We start from the raw sequence: 24,454 nt of genomic DNA, 5'->3' as shown, positions 1-24,454 counted from the left end.
GCCAGCCGCCCTGTCCGGGAGGGAGGTGGGGGGGGTCAGCACCCCGCCCGGCCAGCCGCCCCGTCCGGGAGGTGAGGGGCGCTTCTGCCCGGCCGCCCCTACTGGGAAGTGAGGAGCTCCTCTGCCCGGCCACCACCCCATCTGGGAGGTGTACTCAACAGCTCATTGAGAACGGGCTATGAAGACAATGGTGGTTTTGTGGAATAGAAAGGGGGGAAAGGTGGGGAAAAGATTGAGAAATCGGATGGTTGCCGTGTCTGTGTAGAAAGAGGTAGACATGGGAGACTTTTCATTTTGTTCTGTACTAAGAAAAATTCTTCTGCCTTGGGATCCTGTTGATCTGTGACCTTACCCCCAACCCTGTGCTCTCTGAAACAGATGCTTGAAGGCATCACCACTCCCTAATCTCAAGTACCCAGGGACACAAACACTGCGGAAGGCCGCAGGGTCCTCTGCCTAGGAAAACCAGAGAACTTTGTTCACTTGTTTATCTGCTGACCTTCCCTCCACTATTGTCCTGTGACCCTGCCAAATCCCCCTCTGCGAGAAACACCCAAGAATGATCAATAAAAAAAAAAAAAAAAAAGAAAAGCAGTAATCTAAAAGATACTAGCCTTGAAAGCATTAGATCAAGGACACGAAATGTTTTTACTGCATTATTTTTTTATCTCACTACATTGAAAAAGAAAAATTTCCTTTTTACCAAAATACGTCTGAATGCTTACTTAAAACTAATTACAAAAATTTATTTTCAGCCATTTCCCACACCTAATTTTCTGGTGTCACTTTCTTTGCACAGCTGATAATGAAATGTGTAACAAATTATAGTTGGTCACACATTTGAAATTCCAAACTTGTTTTATCAGCTGGTAGCAAAACCAACAGAAAAGTTCCTTGGGGGTGGGTGGGGAAACATATTCATGAATTCGGAAGCACTGGAAATGAGATTTAAGTATTTCCAACTACCTATAATACCCAGTGGTGACCTGGCTAAAGTAAATATGTTGAAGGATTCTAAGAAGAAGAAACAAAATTAAAAGCTGCCCATTCTCATACTTCCCCAAATACTCTTGGATTTCGCTTTCCAAAGGCAATGAGGCATTTTTGTTTAAAATCTGTTAGCTTCCCATTGAAAACAAAACAATCTTCCTTCTCAAAGGATAATCTTGAGATTTATGAGCTATCATCTCTCAACTCCATCAAAGAGAGAAGTTCCAACATTCCTATCACTACACTTTTACTAGAGCAGGAGTTCTTAACTGTGAGTATATGGATGGGTTTTAGGAAGTGCATGAACTTTCTGAAACTCCAAATGTTTATAAATTTTGGGTGAATGAGCAGTTATATGGAAAAAAAGTCCACAGTTGTCAATATATTCTCAGAGGGAACAATAATCCAAAAACATTAAAAGCGTCTTTCTTAAGTTAAAAATCTGATCTGAACAGAAACATAGGGTACAGCCTCTACATTAATTGAATAGGCATAAAAGGTTATTAAATCATGCAAACAAAAAAGACTTTAGAAATAAATCCTGTCATTTTGTAAATAATAAAACTCATATTTGGAGTTAAGGGAGTTTTCAAGACCACAATGCTGACTGGAAGGTAGAAGCCAAAGAAAAATGCTGATCCCTTGCTCCGAAGTCCATTCTTTCACACCCAGCTACCCCACACAGGGTGAGACTAAAGGATATTAGTAAGCCCACTATAGTCAACAATCCCACCTCGAATAAATATACCATCTCAAAATAAATCGTAATTCTTTAAACACTACTTGCTCATAAGATAGCCCACAATGCAAAGTAAATTAGCTGAGTGAATCTTTCAGTAACTGTTGAAACTGTTTAGAAATTTTTAGCAAAACCTCTTTTGAAAGTTTATTCTCATGTTTATTCACACTAAAGAATAATAAGTGCAAAAACCAACAGAGATGATGCTTAGCGAAAAAAACTTTTATAGTAAGTAATTAAGTGAGAAAGCTGAAAAAGAATGCCTTATTTTGGTACTGGTTAGGATGGAGAGGAATCCAAAATTTGTTTTTAATTTTTTTGAAATAATTAGGAAACTGAAAGTCTGTAAATAAGAATCCGAGAAACCCTTCACTTTCCTCCCCCACCCCCCTTTGACTTCTGAAATACAGTGTAACTTTCTACCATCTGTTATTTTAAAGCAGAAACAGCAATGAACATATGGGCTTTCCCTCTCAAGCAGCTGTAGTGTAGTTAAAGTTATAATAATTGTCTTTCTGTAAGATAAATTTACATTAAAAACCTGGCCAGTTAAAAACAAATGGCTCAGCCTCAGAGCCTTCCAGAATAAAATTAAGAAATTCAGAATCATCTATGACATATTACATTCACAGATTTGGAGGAAATCCTCTAACTCTTGTGCTTTTACATTGAAGGTTACATAAATACAATTCGTGATGCCCAAATCAGTTTATACAACCGAAGAGTCCATAACTCGTGTTTTCGATTTTTCTTGATAAAAATGGTAGGCGCATCAGATGGGTTCAGGAAGTCATATGTAAAAACCAGCAACTAAGTTCTTGAAAGCAGATAATATAAATCCACTACCTGTGTGAATCACTGAACTCCAACCTAAATGCTCATTTATGAGAAAAAAATCACAATACATGTGGCACACAAACTTCCATCTCAACTATATATCATATATAATGACTTTAATCTGAAAGGAATTCACAGCATATTTTGATATACATATTATGAAAAATAGGAATTCTACCTACCTTTATCTGGGTGATTCAAAATCATGACTCTCCTATGAGCTGTTCTAATCTTAGCCTTGCCAGCAGATGGGCTGTAAAAAGAAATTAAAGTGCTTATAATAAATAGCATCAAATGCAGATTATAAATTAAGGGTTTATATGGGTTTCAAAAAATTATACCTAATGAGAATTTCACCATCTTGTGGACAAATATGAAATTACAGCTTTCCACTTAATTCCACTAACCATCAAAATAAATCATTGATTCAATGTTACATGTGTTTTTCTTCAGTCCTTTGTAATGCCAATCCTTATTCTCAATCAATTTAAAAAACAAAACAACATATAGGTTAGGGGAGTCAGCTTCTGCAGACAATACTGTAAGTTTGAAAACTTATGCTTCTAAGTTATTTGGGGGGAAGGCGGTATATACGGTGTAGCAGACAAGTATTTGGATTCCAGAGGTATACTGCTGGACTTTCCCCCCCCCCCCAAGAAGGAGGAGTCTTGCTCTGTTGCCCAGGTTGGAGTGCAGTGGCATGATCTCAGCTCACTGCAACCTCCACCTCCCAGGTTCAAGTGATTCTCCTGCCTCAGCCTCCCAAGTAGCTGGGATTACAGACGCGCGCCACCACACCTGGCTAATTTTTGTATTTTAGTAGAGACAGGGTTTCATCATGTTGTCCAGGCTGGTCTCGAACTCTTGACCTCGTGATCCACCCACCTTGGCCTCCCAAAGTGCTAGGATTACAGGTGTAAGCCTCCACGCCTGGCACACTGCTGGATTTTAATCCCAGTATTGCCACTTAAGATTGTGTAAGCTTGATCAAATTTTTATCCTCTTGGTGCTTCAGTTTCCTCACTGTAAAACAGGGCTAGAGCAACTGTAAGGATTAAATGAGTTAATGCCTACGAAATGTTAGAACAGTACCTGGAGTGTAGCAAGTGCTTCATTATAGTTATCTTTTACCTTTACAGAGGATCTCAAAACTCTTTATGTCTCATAGTTATTTAGCTTTGTGAAAAAAAACCCATGGGAAAAGCTTGGCTGTTAAAGCCTATGCTGTAAACAAAAATTAAAGTAGATAATTAAATAATCCTAAAATTATTTGGGTAAAACCCAATGTATCCAGTATTGGAAATGTTGCTTATTAGTACATTTTCTAGGCAAGGAAAAAAAATTAACACCAACAACAACAAAATCCTACTACTGCTACTTAATAGCTATACTATCTTGTTTAAGCTACTTAACTTTTCTGAGTCTCAAATGGGGATAATAATAGTTGACTTAAAGCACAGTGTAATTATTGTAAAGCTCAAAATAATTTAATTTGCATGGATGAACCACAACATAATAGCTAAAAGCATGTGCTTTTACAGTTAGTCAGAAACAGGTTCAAATTCTTGATTCTACTACTTATTAGCTGTGAAAGTATGTCTTGCTTAAACTCAGTTGCAATTTTCTCATACATAGCATACACATAATAAAACCTACCCCCGGGCTTATTTTAAAGAAAAATTAGATAATATAAGTAAAAAGATTAACATAACCTAGCACACATGAAAGTAAAGGATGCTTATGAGACTGTATTAGATATCTCCTGCATTTTGAAAATAAAGTGTAAATAACCTAACTTAACATTTCTTGGATGGCTCACAGCATTGTCATTATTACCAATCAAACTCTCAAGGTCTGCAGATGTTTGCTTGTCCTCCTACTAAATGGACCTAGAATGTTATTCATTTAAGTTCTATTTTGAACAGTGCCTCCCCTATGCTATCAGTTGTCAATCCTTGATTCTGCTATTGTTCTAGTCTTTGGCAGTTCCTTGCTAGTTACTTGCTACCTCTGATCTGTGGGTAAGTGACAGATCACCAAGCACATTAAAATGCACTATTAATTGCTGAGTAAGCACATAAAATAGTCTTCCATGAGTAAAATGAATTAAATATTTTCCTATAAGGACTTAAGAGTATTCCTCTTGGCTGTTTACCTATGTCTTTGAAGCAGCATTCTAAATTTACTTTTTGGCTTGTAGGTACCTCCCAGATAAACAATTAAACATTGTCTGGTTAAAAGACTACTGAATTTTGAGAAAATAACTGTTAAACATCATACCAGAGGTATGAACACTATACTGTTTAATTGCCTATTAAGAAATAAAAAAAATTACACTGAAAAATTACAGCTCAATGATTTCGATTTCTGTGGCTAATCTACATTTATCAACTCCTTTTTTTGCTACACAGGTGCTCTGTGGCACATCTTGCCTTTATTACTTATGTTTTCTAGCTGTTCTGTATGTATTTGGCATGTCGTGTTAGGTAGATTCTAAATAACTTTAGGGCTGAAGCTATGATTTGTATCTTAAAATAGAAATTAGGATTGTAGGCCGGGCGCAGTAGCTCACGCCTGTAATCCCAGCACTTTGGGAGGCTGAGGCGGGCAGATCACAAGGTCAGGAGATCGAGACCACCCTGGCTAACATGGTGAAACCCTGTCTCTACTAAAACTACAAAAAATTAGCCAGGCGTGGTGGCGGGCGCCTGTGGTCCCAGCTACTCGGGAGGCTGAGGCAGGAAAATGGCATGAACCCAGGAGGCGGAGCTTACAGTGAGCCAAGATAGCGCCACTGCACTCCAGCCTGGGTGACAGAGCAAGACTCCGTCTCAAAAAAAAACAAAAAAAAGAAATTAGGATTATATATAATACAAGTGCTTAATGCATTTTACATCACCCTCCAAAAATGACTGTAAAAAGGTAAACTCCTTAAAATAACAAATACTCCATATTAGTAAATACTAATATTATAAAGGATTACTATGCAAATAATTTTAAAGTAAAAAGGGGGGAGCTTTAAAAACCTATTTCATAAATTTCATCACCATGTGGCCCTCTAAATAATAAGTTCAGTAAAATCCAAATTTCATATATATATATACACACACACACATATATATATACACACATATATGCATACACACATATATATGTGTATATATATATAGGTGAATGTTCTGCTGAACCATTGTATTTTTTTTAGAAGATATATGGCAAGGTCCATTTTATTCTAGATATTAAGTTTTAGTTGAGCACATAAAACAAAATCTGAAAATTACTCCGTCAAAATTTCCTTGATAATTAATTACAATGCTCTGAAAATCAGTTCCACATAGTTTTGTACATAAAACTCCACAACGCATTATGCATACTGAGGTCCACCAACCACTGAACTAAAGTAAACACAAGGAAGGAAAGTTCATATGCACAAGTATGGCATTCAAAACACTCTGCCTTTAAGATAATAATGATCAGACTCCTAATGGTGAGCTCTGGAAATGAGACCTATTCTGCTTTGCTGGCAGTGTTTATTTCCTTTTAGTTATTATTATATTAAGTCTCTTGGACCTTAATACATTTTAATATTAATACATGTTTGTTGCTGTAAAGATTAAACAACATGAGAGAAGCCTAGTTTTTAAGCTTAGTATAAAAACTAAATGTAGCTATGATGATATACCTCCAGTATAATTTTAAATATGATGTTACCTAGACCAGAGATTTCAAACAGCTCCCTAGAATGCATCTGGCTGGCAGTGGGGGTATGTGGAGTGGTGTTCTTGGACCTTCTGGCAAATGGAGCAGTTTTGGTTTCATCTTTTTTTTTCTACTACTGAGCTTTTGAGTAACATATAGTGATATGGTTTGGCTCTGTCTCCACCCAAATCTTATCTTGAATTATAGCTCCCATAATCCCCTCATGTCATGGGAGGGGAACCGGTGGGAGGTAACTGAATGATGGGGGCAGGTTTTCCTGTGCTGTTCTCATGATAGTGACTAAGTCTCATGAGATCTGATGGTTTTATAAAGGGCAATTCCCCTACACATGCTCTCTTGCCTGCTGCCACTATGTAAGATGTGCCTTTGCTCCTCCTTTGCCTTCTGCCATTATTGAGGCCTCCCCAGCTATGTGGAACTGTGAGTCCATTAAACCTCTTTTTCCTTATAAATTACCCAGTCTTGGGTATTTCTTCATAGCAGCTTGAGAATGGACTAATATAGTTTATAAACAGAATTCTACAAAAGTTTTTAGAAAGCTTAAAAATCATAAATGTGCCAGGCATGGTGGCTTCTGCGTGTAATCCCAGCACTTTGAGAGGCTGAGGCGGGCGGATCACAAGGTCAGGAGATCGAGACCATCCTGCTAACACGGTGAAACCCCGACTCTACTAAAAATACAAAAAATTAGCCAGGCGTGGTGGTGGGCGCCTGTAGTCCCAGCTACTTGGGAGGCTGAGGCAGGAGAATGGCGTGAACCTGGGAGGCGCAGCTTGCAGTGAGGGGAGATCATGCCACCGTACTCCAGCCTGGGCAACAGAGCAAGACTCTGTCTCAAAAAAAAAAAAATCACAAACGTGCATCATTTCATACAATACACAATATTGTTGATAGGTTCTTAAAAACTGTGATTTTAAGCAAAATGATGTATGGCAGGTCCCTGAATAATGTCATTTCCTTCAACATCCTTTCTTTATAACATTGATTTAAAAAATTGATTTCATTATAGTCATTTTGTTTAAAGTCACAGTTTACAAGAACCCATGGGCGATATTAAGTGAGGACTTACTATACCAGGTATAAAAACAATTTTCCTGGACAGCTTTGTAAAATAATTCAGGCTTTTTGTTACAGACATGAGTCATATTGCAGGACACTATTCTCTTGCAAGGAAAAACATAAGGCAAAGACTCAAGTACAAATTTCAATAAACAATTCTCATATGCAATATGTCAGAATGTATAGTATCATCTAGAACACATACAGTATTTTTAAAATAGGTTATCAAAAGGATTGGCTCCATTTTGCCTTCACCTACCTGTTATATAGTCTACATAGCTGAGATTCAATGAATACACTCACATCTTAAAATTATCTTGTCATAATCAACATTGCCTGACTGAAAAGAAAGGGCTAGAGGAAAGCAGATAAGTTTCATTTACCTTTCCACTTAATGTGTTAGGACAAATATCTAGCTTCTGCGTTCGTGACAGACATGGAAAGAAACAGGAGCCAAATTTTTTTCAGCACCTGATATTTGGTAGGTATTATGTAAAAAGGTATCATCATATCATTCTTATATTATTCCAACAAGGCAGAATATTATTACTCTCAATTCGAAAATGAAGAAGCCAAAGTACAGAAAAGCTAAAAACAAAACAAAACAAAAAAGTTTGACCAAGATCATACAGGGCAGCGCCTAAGTGACAGAATCAGGGCAAGAATCTGCTTTGCTTGGCTGATATTTATTGAGTAGTTAGTAAGTACCATGTGTTGCAGACATATGTTCACTGTGGCACTATTTACAACAGCAAAGATATGAAATCAACCTAACTGCCCATCAGTGGTAGACGGGATAAAGAAAATGTGGTACATATACACCATGGAATACTACGCAGCCACAAAAAATAATGAGATCATGGGCTTTGCAGAAACATGGATGAACTGGAAGCTAGTATCCTCAGCAAACTAATGCAGAAACAGAAAACCAAATATCACATGTTCTCACTTACATGTGGGAGCTAAATAGTAAGAGGGGAAAAACAGACACTGAGGCCTACCTGAGGGTAGGAGGTAAGAGAGGAGCAGAAAAAATAACTATTGGGTACTAGGCTTAGTACTTGGGTGACAAAATAATCTATACAACAAACCCCTGTGACACAAGTTTATCTTTATAATAAACCTGCAGGTGTAACCCTGAACCTAAAAGTTTAAAAAGAAAAAAACTTCCAAAAAAAGAAGTTCACATATATTATATAATTTAATCTTCACGGCAACTCTATGCAGTTAAAACTAATCTATTATCTCTATTTTACACATGATGAAACTGGGGTCACCCATTTAATAGGTGTTAAACTGGTATTTGTACGCAGATATACTTGATACCAGAGTCTGTGCTCTTAATCACTGAATTTTCCAAGTGAATTTTATACAGCTTTCAGTTCTATGGGATAAAACTTTATAAATATATATCTTAAGAGAATGTAAAAATATAGTCAACTCCTGTCTGTCCTAACAACGTAAGTGCCCTGCATAATATTAAAGGATATCCTCAAAAACCTTTGTACTTGGTTTTATAATGTGTTTCATATCAGATTTCAAGATAATCAACAGGGTATTTTGGGAGGCCAATAAAAGTTCAGGAAAAATAACAATGCCATTCTGAATGATATTAAGCAAGAAATAGTTGGCAGTATAGCAAACTTCCTAATCTGACTCTCATGCTTAAAATCATTTCCTATTTTCTATTGTCTGGTAAGGAGAGATCTCATCTAAGAAGAGATGAGATCTCTTAAATAAAGCACCAAACTAAACTGGGCTCCTCCTCCCAACTCTTTTGTTTTTTCTGCTAGGTCATAAGAAATAATAAAATGTTTTGGCTTTAAAAAAAATCTTTAAATTTTAAAAAATTTACAAGATATCAAAACATTTTTGTCAATACAGGACTTTATTATCTAATTTGCTTAATTGTGTTGATTATATCATCAGAAGATTTGTTGTACATGACATACTGTAACCAATTCCCACAAAAACTTGAGAGTAGGCTCTAAGGGAACATATGGTAAACAAATGATTATCATAGGGGAAAATATTCTTAACATTAAATGTTAAATGATATCACACAGCAATTATATAATATCATTAATTTTCTCTCATATTGTCCAAAGTTAGACAATAAAAGGATACTAAGGTGAAACAAGCACAATAAATATGCTTGATGTCACACTGCAGAAGCAGAAAAGAACTATGAAACATATCCTGGATTATAATTAAAAATATGATATCAAATTATAAAACTGAGTCCAGAGAGAATGTCACAAAAAAGGATATTTTGGTTAACTGAAACATCAGTATTCAAATATTATAGATCCTTGTTAAAGAATAAAGGTACTTCACAACTTTGCCTGTTTTTTTTTTGTTTTGTTTTGTTTTGTTTTGTTTTTTTAGGGGAGTGGGATACTTTTAGATTTGAGGCTTTAAAATATAAAAATTTGATATTTTCTCCTCTGCCACCTACTCATAATTTTAAGTGTACGTATAACCTTATTGTAACGTTTTCTCTTTTTTAAAGACAAGCTTGGTCACACAACAAAACAATACTTATGCTGCACACCTACCTTACACCTAAAATAAGACCAGCTTCTCGCCTACTCATTTTCTGTTCAAATCCTCCTTTATAGTAGGATGAAAAGCTCTGTATAGGAAAGAAAGAGCAAGAAATCATTAGTTCCACGTATGAGGTGGCATGACCTCAATCTCATCATGTAGCTGCACTGAGAGTAATGCATTTTACTAGAAGTCAACTCAAAATTATGGGGCGGGGGGAAGCACCAAACAATGAAACTTTTCAAGAAATTTTGACCAATATGAAGTTTTAAAAAATACTTTTTTTCACTTTAAAACAGATTAATTTTTCTACACCAAGGTACAACAGAAAGAACAAAACAGACTGGTAGAAGCAAAATGCTTGAACTTTTTCTAAGCTCTGTAGTACTTTTCTCATTGGATAACCTTGATGAAGTCATTTAATGTTGACATGGCAGACATCGTTTAGCCTATCACACTAGCCAACAGAGAATGGGGAGGAACTAATGAAGAGGGGAGTATGTCACACTAGCAGACAGGCAAGCCAAGAGAGGCTGGGAAGCTGGATTAAAAGGTTTCAATGCTGCTGGAGAGGCGTGAACAAGGAGAAAAGGAGGACTCAAGATATAATGGGAACCAGATTGTGGATGGCCTTGTAAACAATGAAAGGAATTTAGAATTTTAAGTGGGAGGAGAAGCCAGAGCACTGGAATAACAATCTAACTTCGATTTAATCTAACTGCCATGTAGAGAATAGAAAGGTGCAAGAGTAGAAGTAGCAGACCAGTTCAGAAAACATAACAATAATCCAGACAACAGATGATGATGGTATGAACTAAGGCGGTAGCAGAGGAGGTGATAAAAGTGGTTAGATTCTGGATGTATATTTAAAACAGAACTAACATTTCCTTGATGGATTGAATTTGGGATATGAGAAAAAGAAAAATTAAGAATGATGTTGAGGACACTGGTGCTCATCAGATCCCCCATCAGGCGTGAAGGACTTACTCCCCAGACACTGGGGCTGTGGCTGGCTGATAGCTCCCAGCTGTCAGACACTTTAGGAATCGCCTTGCCTAAAGGAAGTCAAGCTTATCCCACTTTGCAGGGCAGCCTGTATCTACTGACTGGTTGACATGGGATAGAAACATTGTATTTCTCTAGGGTTCAGTCCTTGGACTTCTTATATATGCTCACTTCCTGGGTAATGTCATTTAATCCTATGACCCCTTGCCCCAACTTGGGATAACTACAATGAGCCATCCTTGCTTAGAGGTTATTGTGAGATTGGCTGAGGCTTTTGTAGGAATGCACTGAAGCCTAACTTGTCCTTCCCTTTCTTTCTGGAGTTGTTTATGCTAAGAGCACTCTTTAATAAAGGTATAGCTTGCTAATCTTTATCTCACTCTGCTTTCCAGAGAACCCAAGCTGTGCAAATGACTTCAAGGTTTCTGGCCTAAACTGCCAAATTGCCATTTAATGACTGAGGAAAGGAGCAGCTGTTTATTTGTTGTGAATAACAGACATGAGGAGAATGATTTCGGATATATTAAGTTTAAAATGTCTTAAATATCCAAGTGGAGAATGTCTGACTTAACATCAGACTTTACATTTGAGAGTCATTAGTGTACAGATAGCATTTAAAGCCATGAGACTGAAGTAAGATGGTTTAAAAATTAGAAATCCAAGGAGTCTTCCCTAAAGACTGCAACACTTCGTGGTATAGAAATGGAGAGGAATCAGTCAAGGAGGCTGACAAGGCCTAGCAGTAAAGGAGGATGGTAACTACAAGTCAAGAGTGAGGAAATGAAAAATGGTTTCAAAGTTTCTGATAGGTAAAGTAAAATGAGAGCCACGAACTGACCTCTGGATTTAGCAAAGAGGACATCAAAAACTGAGAAGAGCTGCAGAAAGTGAGGTGAGCGTATGATTAGAGTGTATTTAAGACAGAATGGAAAGAAAGGAATGGAGACAGCAAGTAAAGGCACTATTTTCAGTAGCTCTAAACAGAGAAACAGGATGTACAAACTTAGCTTTTAGGAGGAAACATACACATATATGATTACAGGCATAAACGTTTCTAAGCATGAAACCATTTCCTTACAAAAGTAGGGAAAAATAGGTATGCTTACATGAAATAAAATCTGAAAGCATATAACTTTAAAGTTATTTTTAGCTGGTGGGATTATAATTTTTTCTTTTTTTTAACTTCTAAATTTTCAACAATGAGCACAGGCTATTTATACAATTAAAGAAAAAAGAAGAATACTAAAAGAAACTAAGGAAATGACTAGAGCTTAAAAAATGGGTTCTAGGGAGTCAGATCTGGCCATTTATATAAGCTATACTCTTTGAACAGCTTCTTATAAATTTCTACTTGGTAATAAATAATTCCTGGCAATTAATTCATTCAATAAACACTTCAGCAATTGCTGTGTACCAGGCACTTTTCAAATGAGAGATCAAGGACTGTCCTTCATCACACAGATGCTAATCTATCAATGAATCAATACTGTGAGAATATAATATACTCTCCAAGTTTCAAGTAATTTATAATCCAGTAAAAAAACAAATAGTCCCCTACCCCTGACACAAGTTTTGAGGAGAGGAAGGATAATCAAATTGGGTTAAGTACACATACTAACCTGAACAAATTTTATATCTTTCTAAACACACATAGAGAGTATGCACATATATAAAGAGAGATATAGAGAGAAATACAGATACAGATACAAATGGAAAGAAGTAAGGGGGCCGACTGTGGTGCCTCACACCTGTAATCCCAGCACTTTGCGAGGCTGAGGCGGGCGGATCACCTCAGGTCAGTTAGAGACCAGCCTGGCCAACACAGTGAAACCCCATCTCTACTAAAGATACAAAAATTAGCTGGGTGTAGTGGTGCACGCCTGTAATCCCAGCTACTCTGGAGGCTGAGGCAGGAGAATCACTTGAACCTGGGAGGTGGAGGTTGCAGTGAGCTGTGAGTGCACCACTGCACTCCAGCCTGGGCAATGGAGACAGACTGTCTCAAAAAACGAGGGACTTAGAGGAATAGGGGCTGGTTTTAAGGTTTCTTTCAGGAAACCAAAATTTTTACTAGATGCATACGTTACTCCCTAAATTAAAGGTAAGTAGTTGATTTAGTCATAACAAAACAGAAGTATCACCAAATATTTGCTCCTACTTTTGTTTTTAAATCATGCCTGAACTACTACATAGAATAATGCTTTATTCTTTACCTTAGGGAGCTCTAAAATTTGGAGCCAGCATAATAAAAAAGATAAATTTATCATGTTTCATAAACTGTCATTCCCACTATAGTCACCAAGCTCATTAATCTTAAAAGCAGGTATTGGTATCTGAGCAATTTTTTCACTTTCAGTTTTGCCCAGGTAGACATAGAGTTTCAGAAAAGGCTGCCAAAAATCTAGTGTCGGGAAGAAGTTCATATGAACACTGATTTTATTACGAGTAAGTCAATCTGTATATACATATAATCAACACAACCCTTCCAAAAAGATCTAGACCATTTTGAGAATAGAGACTTAACATTTGGGGCTGGGTGCAGAAAAGTATACAAAGAGAAAACAAAAAATTGCTATGTTACACACTACTAAAATACATTCAACCCTCAGTGTCTGTGGGTGACTGGTTCCAGGACCACTCATACTAAAATCTGCACTCAGGCACCACGGTCAGCCCTACAGAAACCACAGATACAAAAAGTTGGCCTCAGCGTAGGTGAGTTTTGCATCCCATGAATACTACATTTTTGATCTACATTTCATGGCAGACATGGAGGGCTCATTGAGTTTATTTTTTGAAATCATGATTAAGTGGACCTGTGCAGTTCAAACCCAGGTTGTTCAAGGGTCAACTGTATTTACACATTTCTTCAGAGAAAATCATGCTTCCTAAACTTCTAGAAAATTTAGGTCTTATATAACTTTAAATAGAACAAAACTGTTATCACAGTATTTTAATCCATTATTATGTTTGAATTAATATCTATGTCATGAGAAAGCACAAAATTGTAACTCTGTACTCCTCCCCACTAATAAAACTGAAAGGTCCTTTTAAGCTTGAAAATAATATACCCATATTGCATTATATTAGGACTTACAGGTATAAGCCACTGCAGAACCATTTTCTGACAACACTGTGGTAGGTCAAAGAAAATGTTTAGATCCAAAAAGTGAGATTACTGTAAGGAACAAGTATACCATCAAATAGATGGAGTAAATGGTCCTTTTTTTCTGAAAACAGAAACACATCCTAGACCTTACAAATGATTATTTTGTACTATCCCATTCATAAAATATTGTATATATAAATGACAGAAATCAAAATCATTTTCCTTCTAAAATTAGCACTAAATGCTATAGTGCCATGTTAAGATTATTTTGTGTCTCCTTTGCTAAGTTAAACCAAAGTCTTCATTAGCTAATTCATTCACTCAATAGCTTGAAACACAAAAGTCCTCCAGGCAACTAGAGAAGAACTGGATCATCCCATAGTTTTAAAAGAATACATTTATCATAAACTATAAACTTTATTATGTACAATAATCTATTTGATTTAAAGCTAACAAAGGATGATTTTAATTAGTATATTTTTCCATAAATTTCACTTGATCATAAAACAAAATAAATGCAATTTAAAAAATTATATTCAAATAAAAGGACAGATTCACAAATAGAAAATTAAAAGCCTCAAAAAAAAAAAAAAAAAAAGAAGGATGGATTTTCTCCCTCAGAAAAAAATTTAAGGGTAATTAGACATTGGCTGAGTCAATAATATACATTAATACATTAATTTAAAAAAAAAAACAAAAAAAAAGCAAAAGGGCACTTGTTCAAAAGAGCAGACTGAATCATAAAGATCTTTTGCTTTCCGAAGTGCCTTTGAAATGAGTAAAGACACTGTAAATTTTAAAACACCCTTAATAGGCCTAGAAAACAAGAAATGGGATAAATAGCAAACCAGAAAGTTTAAAGAAATCCTAGGTAAAATTTGCATGTACAGAAAAATCCCAGCAGCTTCAAACATCAGAGAAAAAAAGAAACCTTTTTCAGGAAAACAAGAACACTAAATTCAGAGTCAACAACAATAAAAAAATCAGCGAAACTTATTAAACCAGAACAACATAAACAGATCATTCCTACTCTACTCATATAGAGCATAAGAGGCCAGGCACCTGTCACTTTTGCCCTCAGGCTGAGAAAGAGAACCATATGCCTCTTTTTCTGATATGCATCTTATTTTGGGTGGTAGGTACTAAGAGAACCAAAGAGGAATACCAGCAGATCCCATTTCAGAACCCAGAAGCTTAGGGAGGTGAGAAGCTATGCCAAGGAGTAAAATATACACGGTGCTCAACCTCTCCTGGACTCTCCAGGTACCAATCCTGCCTCTAGTCTCCTTGCTCTGAAAGACATGCCTGTTAACAAACCCACCTATGTTATTTACAGTCCACTGTCAACACTGTCATTCAATTAAGCTGTTGAAGCAACCCTACCAAACTGCTGAAGAAAAGTCAAGAACATTACTTCTATTAGTCAATTTAGTCATCATAAATATGAATCAACAACCAAGGATCACTGGACATTTGAGCAAACCCAATTATCATGGAGGGGAAAAAAAGAACCAATATGAACACATAACAACTGACTTTAGGAAGAGATAAATTAGGAAGCAGAAGAGAATTTGGCCAAATTCTAATTAATGGCTTTAGAAATATTCAGAAGGATACCACATTAATTAAAAAATGGGTTGCCAGAAAAAAGAAACAAGAAAGAATCCTTGGAAGTTAGAAAATTACTAACGTTGGCTGGGCGCAGTGGCTCATGCCTATAATCCCAGCAATTTGGGAGGTTGAGGTGGGTGGATCACTTGAGGTCAGAAGCTCAAGACCAGCCTGGCCAACATGGTGAAACTCCATCTCCACTAAAAATACAAAAATTAGCTGGGCATAGAGGCGAGTGCCTGTAATCCCAACTACTCAGGAAGCTGAGGTAGGAAAATCACTTAAACTCAGGAGGCAGAAGTTGCAGTGAGCTGAGATTGCGCAACCGCACTACAGCCTAGGCTCTGTCTCCAAAAAAAAAAAGCCGATGTGAAGAATTCAGTGGATAGATGAAAAACAGAATGGACATTGCTAAAGGCCAACCTGGTGATCTGGAAAACAAGCTGTGAAAATACTGTAGAATGAAGAGCAAAGAAAGATAAGGAGATGGAAAATAAGAGATAAAATGGTAAGAGACATAGAGGACAGACATCTTTTTATCAGGTCCAACATCTTTCTCATCTTTCTGTTCGGAGTTCCAGAAGCAGAAAAGAGAGACAATGAAAGGAAGAAATAATAAAAGAAAAAACTGTAAGAAAATCTTACAGAACTAAAGAACATTTTCAAATAAGTTAGGGCTCACTAAGAATTCTTGTGAAATTCCAGAACATCAGTAAGGAAGAGAAAATCCTACAAATTTTCAGAGCTAAAAATAAAAGCCACCACCACCAAAACGTAAAACCCCAAAACCCAAACAACAAAAGAAAACCAAAACAATAGGTTGTCTACAATGGAATAAGAATAATAAGACCACCAAAAAATCTAGCTGTGAGTATGCAGGAATGCGGGAGTTCAGGCACTGAGGCTTAGTCTCAGCAGAGATTTCTATACTTCTCTAATGTTGGCTTCACCAGATTTCAAGGAGCTAGCAGCTGATAATTAACAGTGAGAACAAAAGAAACAAACTGTTTAACAAAGCAGAAAATACATTTAACATCCATGCATTCCATATAAAAGACTTATCCAAGGCACTATTTCAGCAAGATGAAAAAAAAGTATGAAAAAGAGATAAGATTGAAAAACAACATGTTAAAGCTTAGAGAAAGCAAATAAAGTTTAAAGAAACAATGAAAAGAGACCCCCATTGAAACTTGAGCCTTGGACAATCTTCTTTGAATGACAGAGATTTAGTGACCCACAATTACAGTTCCTGTCTTTTTAGTAACCCTGTTTGGTTCAATAATTAATAATATTTACAAAATCAAAACACTGTGTATACTGTGTTTATGAGGTGTGACATTGGGATTCATTAGTACCAACAGAAAGTATGCACATATTTCATTTCTCAGTTTCCCTGGAATGATTACTAGTTTTAAAATTGTTTAAAAGTGCTTGCATCTTTCCTGAGGTAAAAATATAATTATGATTATGACAATGATAAAGATATTCTAAGATGTTTTACTGCAAACTCTAAGAGTAGCACTTTGTGAAAAAGAAGCCAGATTTATTGAAGGCTAAGTTTCTTACCTTGAGCCCCACAAAGAGGGAAAAGGGGGTACACACATCATTTCCCTTTAAGAAATGCAGGTACCAGGCTCAGACTCTTAAGTAAGGCTCCTCTGAGATGAGGGAGCAGGTCATGTGAGCCACTGAATAAAGAGTTTACATGAGTATATCCCTTATAATCTCCTGAATTACCCTGCCTTATCTGTAAGCCTCTACCAACTACTGAAGATTTTCTCATTTTCTTGCTCTCTCTTCCTTTACAATGTTAAATAATGTAGTTTTGCACAGCTTGGTAATTTTCTATTTACACTATATTGAAGATCACCATAACAGAAAAGAAACGATTTCTGAAATTCTTTCCATTTATTATTTATAAACATATGGAAATATATAAGTAGAATTCGTTTAAAGAACTATGTTACTGTGTCCATTGCTACTACTCTATTTCAAGCCATCACCATCTATCACCCGGACTATCTCAATACCCGCTTACTGGTTTCACAGCTTCTACTCTGGCTCTAGGTAGCAAGCAGAGTGATAACCTAAAATGCAAATCACATTGCCTCCATGCTCAAACCCTTCCAAGGGCTTTCTTACACGCTTAAGGTAAAATTTGAAGTCTTTTTTCATTGTCTATTAGGCCCTAAGGGATCTGGGCCCAAGCTACCACTATTCCCTTCATACACTCCTTTGGAGTTACTCTTGCTGCTAGACTCATTTGCACCTCAGGACCTTTGCAGTGATCCCACCACCTAGGAAGCTCTTACACCAGAGGCTCGTATGGCCTGCTCCCTTATCTTCTTGGAGAAACCTTACCTGGACTATCTAAGGTAAAGATTCCTCATTGCTGTTACTCTTTAACCTCTTACCCTAATTTGGTTTTCTCAAAAGCACTCGACACTTTTAGGTATTATATATCTTACTTCTTTTTTTTTTTTTTTTTTTTTACACTGTGTCTCTCCACTAACATGTAAGCTCCTAGATGGCAATGTCTTTGGTCCATAACTATATCCCACTGTCTATGGTAATGTAGTATGTAGTAGGTGCTCAAAGAATATTTACTGAATACCTACCAATATTTTAGCCAAATAAAATATAAATAGGAAAACAGAAAATACACCTATGTTCCCTCTAATCACAGACATGCATTTATAGGACTGTAAAATCACTTGCTGCTTTTTTGAATCTAAGTTTAATTATTTGTCAGTATGTCATCCTTTGGTGCTGTCATTATTCATGGCTAACTAAGCCTCACAAGCCTGTAATGTCTTTGCTAAAAGTAGCAATTCATTTTTTGTGACCTATACCATAATATAAATATAAGATACTATACATAAACATTGAAAATTTCCGGTTTTATGATCATGAACTAGAACTTGATAAATTTAATAGCTGTGATAATGGTATTAACATGACATTCTGTCCTCCAATAAATTATAAATTTGGAAAAAATGACAGTCTTTCTGGTAAGTTTTGAAATATTTATTGAAATAACATATATAAAGTAGGTAGTTTAGTAGTTTTACATTTAGTAGTATTATATCAACTTTGACATAACTTACTTTCCCCGTTTAATTACTGTTCATTTATTTAATAAACATTTAGTGAGTCCCCATCCCTGTGCCAGGAACTCAGAATAGCTGATGATCAACTTGGTTTGCAGCAATTTGACAATCTCAAATCTCAACCAAGTTGATCTATCCCAGATCTGCTTCTGTTTCCCTGAAGCCAGCGTTTACGCTGCAGGGCCTCACTGACTTTTCTTTATATTGTCTTCAGTGGTTACAAACTACAATCCATACTGTTGCTTTTACGGATACATACTGTCATTCATTTTTTCACTTACATTCAGCTCCCCAGAGTAGCTATAATGCTGGTACGAAAATGTATACTAAGTTCTACAGGATTTCATGGTTGAAATCTCGTAATTTTATGTTTGAGATGGCCAGGCATGATGGTATAAGGGGACTAGTTTCAAATTACAAGATGGCATCAACTCTTGGATAAGCTTCATCAGGACAAGAACCATGTCTTCTTTGTTCATCAGCTATTCCAAGCTCCTGGCACAGGGATGGGGGACTCACTAAATGTTTATTGAATAAATGAACAGTAACTAAACGGGTAAAGTAAGTTACATCAAATTTGATGTAATACTACTAAACAGATTATAATAATTAGATGTCAAAACCAGGAATAAAGTTAGATATAAAAATAATGTGACCAATAACTTAAAAGAAACTAGCCAGTAAATTAGACAAACTCACCAATGATATAGTGAAGGAAACAAACTTCTACAAACATTGGAAAATCCAAGACATTTTCTAACTTAATTGAAATATGTCATATGAACAAAAATCAAAATGAGTCTTCTAACTAAAGCCACGTTTAACTTACAGGAGTTGAAATCTTCTTTGCAGTTTCTGTGATAACTTGTTCTAGAGGTTTCCAGATCCGAAATGCGTAGCGACCTAAATAGTAAAAGGAATAAAAGCAAACGTATTTTCTATAATCAAAATCAATCAACACCTTCAAAGTGCTTGCAACAGTATTTATTGATAGTTTATATATGTTATTGCAATAAGTATTTCAAAACTTACCAGAAAGATGGTCAATTTTTTCAAATTTTTAATTTATTGGAGGGCAAAATTTCATGTTAATACCATTATCATAGCCATTAAATTTATCAAGTTCTAGTTTATGATCATAAAACTAGAAATTTTCAATGTTTATGTATAATATCTTACATTTATATTATGGTATAGGTCACAAAAAAATAACATCCTAGTATTCTTTATACAACAAACTGTAAAGTCCTATTACATATAAAAGATACTTATAATACTAAAATGATTAATTGTATTGCTTTTTATGATAATCACTTTGAAATATATAGAAAACAAATTATATTTATGATCTATACTACACAGAAATGGTTTTAATGAATTATCTCTAAAGTAAAAAAGCAATTACATATGAAATACTTACCAAGGATGTTAATTATCGATTTTTCTCACTGAGGATGGCTACTCTCTCTGAAAACTTATTTTTAGTTCTTTCCCTAGTTGGGAATCCCAATAATCAAAACTCCCCTGAGTTTTAACAACTAAGAGTCAATAGTAAAACAGGTTCTAAATTATTTTGAGGGCATCAAAAAAGAGTAAAATATTATCTAGGTACTTTATCTTTTGCACCCCAATCAGATTGTGTCTTCTACTAGTAACTCTTTCTCCAAGAGTCTTGCTAGAAAACCAGTATATGACAGTACAGGCTTTAATTCAACTTCTAACCATAAGCCTATTTGCAAATCAAGAGTTCTACTGCAAAAATTCAACTACCTAGACCTTTTAGAAAAATTTACCTGCCTATGTATACTGTTATTCTGTGCAAACATGTTACAGTGAAAGACAGGATGCCAGAAATGGGAAAATGTGAAGATAAAAAGGTCTTGAGATAAAGGAGAACATTAAATAAAGTGAAATTAAATGAGGCTGATTCCCTAACTTGCCGGTATCTCTTATCACATAGATGTCATCTTCCATTTGATTTTATAATAGTATGAAATGTAGCTTTTATATTACCTCAAAATTCTTCAAAACCACAGTGACTGACTTCTAATCTCAGTTAAAAAGCAGTTAAATGCTTCAAGAAGTGACATCTGGAGGTTTACTCTAACTAGAAGACCTAGTTCTAACACATCTAAGTGTACTTTCTCCTAAATTCTATTATTTGGTTGTAATTGGCTCTGGAAGAGATCTTGCTGTTATTTAATATAATATTCTAGTCAGTAATACGAGTTTGGGAATGGTGTGGTCTATACAGAATACACACACCAATTCTTGTCATTTTACAAAGATGACCCTGGAAAAAATACATCTTTATCTAATTTGAAATCAAAACCTTACATTTGAATTCATAACTATGCCTACTCTAATTAATACTAAAATTCCTTTATGTTTAGGGGCAAGTTTGTCAGAATTCTGTTTGAGACATGATATTCTTCTCATGAAACCTCAGAAATTCATTAAGTATAAGTTATATAACTGAGACATAAGACCTTGATGACAAAAACATCAAGAGAATCTGAACCACTGATCTAGATTTTAAAGTTCTGATTGTTAAGTGTTTCATCATTTCCAAGACAAAAGATTAAAATAGTGTTTTAAATGATAATTGTGAGAAAATAAATACCATACAAAACAAGACCCTCTTATTTCTCGTTTTTCTATTAGATCTTACTAAACTCTATATAGCCAAAATGGAATGCAGCTCTGCCTAAAAGAGCCAATTAACAAGATCAAACTGATAGAACTTACAAACACAAATGCTAGAACAAAAAAGTAAATCGTTATCAATAAGGACATATTCTCAAATTAACATTTAATTAGGATATAGCTATGTAATTTAAAACTGCTGTAAGTTAATGACAGACTCAGCAAATTTACTTTAGATCTTCAGAACTATTCTTTCGAATGGGCCGGGCATGGTGGCTCACGCCTGTAATCCCAGCCCTTTAGGAGGCCGAGGTGGGCGGATCACGAGGCCAGAAGATCGAAACCATCCTGGCTAAATTTTGTATTTTTATACTAAAAATACAAAAAACATTAGCTGGGCATGGTGGCTGGCGCCTGTAGTCCCAGCTACTCGGGAGGCTGAGGCAGGAGAATGGCGTGAACCCGGGAGGCGGAGCTTGAAGTGAGCAGAGATCGCCCCACTGCACTCCAGCCTGGGCAGAGCGAGACTCTGTCTCAAAAAAAAGAAAAACTAGCATTGTGCTGTGCTGAATAATGGCCTTCAAAGATGTCTATGTCCTAATCCTTGGAACCTGAGAATATGTTACCCTTATGTAATAAAACTGACTTTGCAGATGTGATTAGGTTCAGGATCTTGAGATGGGGAGATGATCCTTGATTATCCAGGTGGGCCCAGTGTAATCACAAAATCTTTTTAAGAGGGAAGGAGGAGAGTGACAGTCAGACAGAGGTTGGAAGATGCTAAGCTGTTGGCTTTGAAAATGGAGGAAGGGTCCATGAGCCAAGGATGAAGGCAAACTCTGTAGGCCAGGAAGGGTAAGGAAAGGGGTTCTCCCCAGAGCCTCTGGAAGGGGCACAGTCTTGCCCATTCCAAAAAAAAAAAAAAAAGAACTATTCTTTCGAAAAACGTAATTTTAGCAGTGAAAAAAATTCCCCAGGGTTTATCAAGGTAATTATACCAATATGTTTAGAGACAAATCAATAAACTACACAGAACAACTATGCTCATGACAAAGAACTGACAGCTTAAAATGTATAAACCTGTCTGCAAGAAAAAATAAATATGGGAGAATAAAGGCACTCCATGCCACTTACATTGCATAATATTAAAATTTCTTTTTATAGTATACTATACTTCAAACTGAAAAAAAATGCCAGGAATAAACTATTATTGGAGCTAGTTTTTCTGGCTTTTTATCACTAATTTTCTTCCCTATAAAGTTTATCTAGATTTTGCTACAATGACAAATGTTCAGTAACTACAAATGGTGGAAAGAATGAGAATGTATTATGTCTGAAAACCAAAACCTCAGAATACTAAGGGTCTACTCATGAATCACTGTAGATGCTATTTGGAAAGATTTCTCCTGCAATTTATTGGTATGTATTCTTTATCTTACCTGCAAATGCAAGAGCTGCAACACCCAGTCCTACAGCTATCAAACTTCTTACCTATGGAAGAAAAAATGAATATTACTTATGATGTAACATGCTGGGTTTTAAAAGTAAATCACTTTTAATAATGAGAATAATTACATTACAATACTACACTTTCTTTAAGCTCTACTGTGAAGATCAGGACTTAAAAAAATATGCAGTGTCTATGGGATTATATCTGCTGCTCACTGTATCAGCTAATTCTCAGTGAATTGATTCTAGATTTTCATTTAATTTCCATATATTTGAATCCACTCTAACCCAGAGTTTTTATACTACCTATTGCTATAATTTTTTCTATAGACGATTTTTAATAGTGGGTTTAATATATTTATCTTCTATAAAGATAAAAAGCACATATTTCCTCCTCCATATTTTACATTTGCAATGTTCAACAGCATTTGCTATATTTAAAAATTTCATGAAACCTTACATCAATGTTTAGGAAAGAAGTCAAGCTTCCAAACTTATCAAAAATGATAAAAAATTCAAAAGTTAAGGTCTACCTTCTAGACCAGTGTAAAAATTTTAAAATAAGGGTCCAAAATTCAGAATGTCAGATATAAGCTAATTCCGATGAGAATTTATTTTAAATTGGCTATATACCCACAATATTCTGAGCTTTTCTCCTTAAACATCTCAGGAAACTATTAGTGTCACAGTAACAAAAGATTTATGTGGCAAGGATCAATGGTAATCCTCAATATCCATTCTCTTTTTTTTTTTTCAATAGGATCAGGAATTCCTGTTTTTAGCTAGATATATTTTTCCAAGCCTCCCTTAGATTTAGGCATGGCTATGCTAACTAAGCGTTGGCACGTAAGATACAACCAGAGTAGTGTATGCAACTTCTGAGAAGTCCTACAGAGGGGTAAGGAGATGTCCTTCTCCATTTCTCCTTCCTGCTGGCTGGAATGCATACATTGTTGCTGGAGCAACCCTCTTGGATAAAGTAGGAAGAACAATGAGATGAAAAGACATTGGTTCCAGATGATCACGGAGCTGCCTTCCCATCCCTGAATTGCCTTTATTTATTAATACATGGGATAAAAATAAAAGTTCTATCTTCCTAAGCCACTATATTTTTGGGTTTTAGGCACTTGGAGCCAAAACAAATTCTAATGGATACAAAATTAAGAAGTGAAACCACAGAAACATTTTTGTCTGATAAATGGTGGGAGAGGCAAATCCTGAAGAGTCGGCAGAGACTTTGAAAACACTAGCATAATCTCCCTAGGGAACAGAATGAATAGACTTCTTCATTGGTGCAGACATAGTAAGATGGAGGATGAGACTAAAGGGAGGCTAAAACCAAAAAGCCATTCAGCCATTGGCATTAAAGTTCTGTAGGGAAATATACACCAAGTCATAGGAAATCAAAGTCCCAACCTTCAAGGAATGACTCTATAATGAGAAACATCAGGTCAGCAAGGGCAGCCGCATGAAGGTGTTCTAACTTTAATATGCAAAAACTCTGAGAAATCTAGAGCCGGAGGACAAGAGGAAGGACTTTCCTCTAGGCTTCTCCCCCCATCAGTTCCAGTTTTAAGTCACACCTTTTCACAAGGCAATGACAGCAAGGCCATTTCAGTAAAAGAAGATTCA

General features: G+C 35.9%; 1 protein-coding gene across 3 annotated transcripts in view; it reads right to left on the bottom strand.

The window, feature by feature from the left end:
* The window catches only part of DNAJC15 (DnaJ heat shock protein family (Hsp40) member C15), a 79,059-nt gene that overhangs the window by 21,348 nt on the left and 33,257 nt on the right, over nucleotides 1-24,454 (bottom strand). For all 3 annotated transcript variants that reach the window (XR_010150448.1, XM_509654.7, XM_016925262.4), the window contains exons 2-5: nucleotides 22,813-22,864; nucleotides 19,557-19,630; nucleotides 9,904-9,980; nucleotides 2,749-2,819 (exon numbers count right to left, since the gene is read on the bottom strand). Coding sequence is in view for 2 of the 3 variants with exons in the window: in XM_509654.7 (XP_509654.1) it covers nucleotides 2,749-2,819; nucleotides 9,904-9,980; nucleotides 19,557-19,630; nucleotides 22,813-22,864 (274 nt within the window). In the remaining variant the exon portion in view is untranslated. The remainder of the gene's footprint in view (nucleotides 1-2,748; nucleotides 2,820-9,903; nucleotides 9,981-19,556; nucleotides 19,631-22,812; nucleotides 22,865-24,454) is intronic.

Source organism: Pan troglodytes, chromosome 14 (assembly GCF_028858775.2).
Source record: "Pan troglodytes isolate AG18354 chromosome 14, NHGRI_mPanTro3-v2.0_pri, whole genome shotgun sequence".
NCBI classification, from domain to species: domain Eukaryota; kingdom Metazoa; phylum Chordata; class Mammalia; order Primates; family Hominidae; genus Pan; species Pan troglodytes.
The sequence above is the reverse complement of the archived record's forward strand: the minus strand, read 5'-3'. Positions and strand labels throughout refer to the sequence as shown.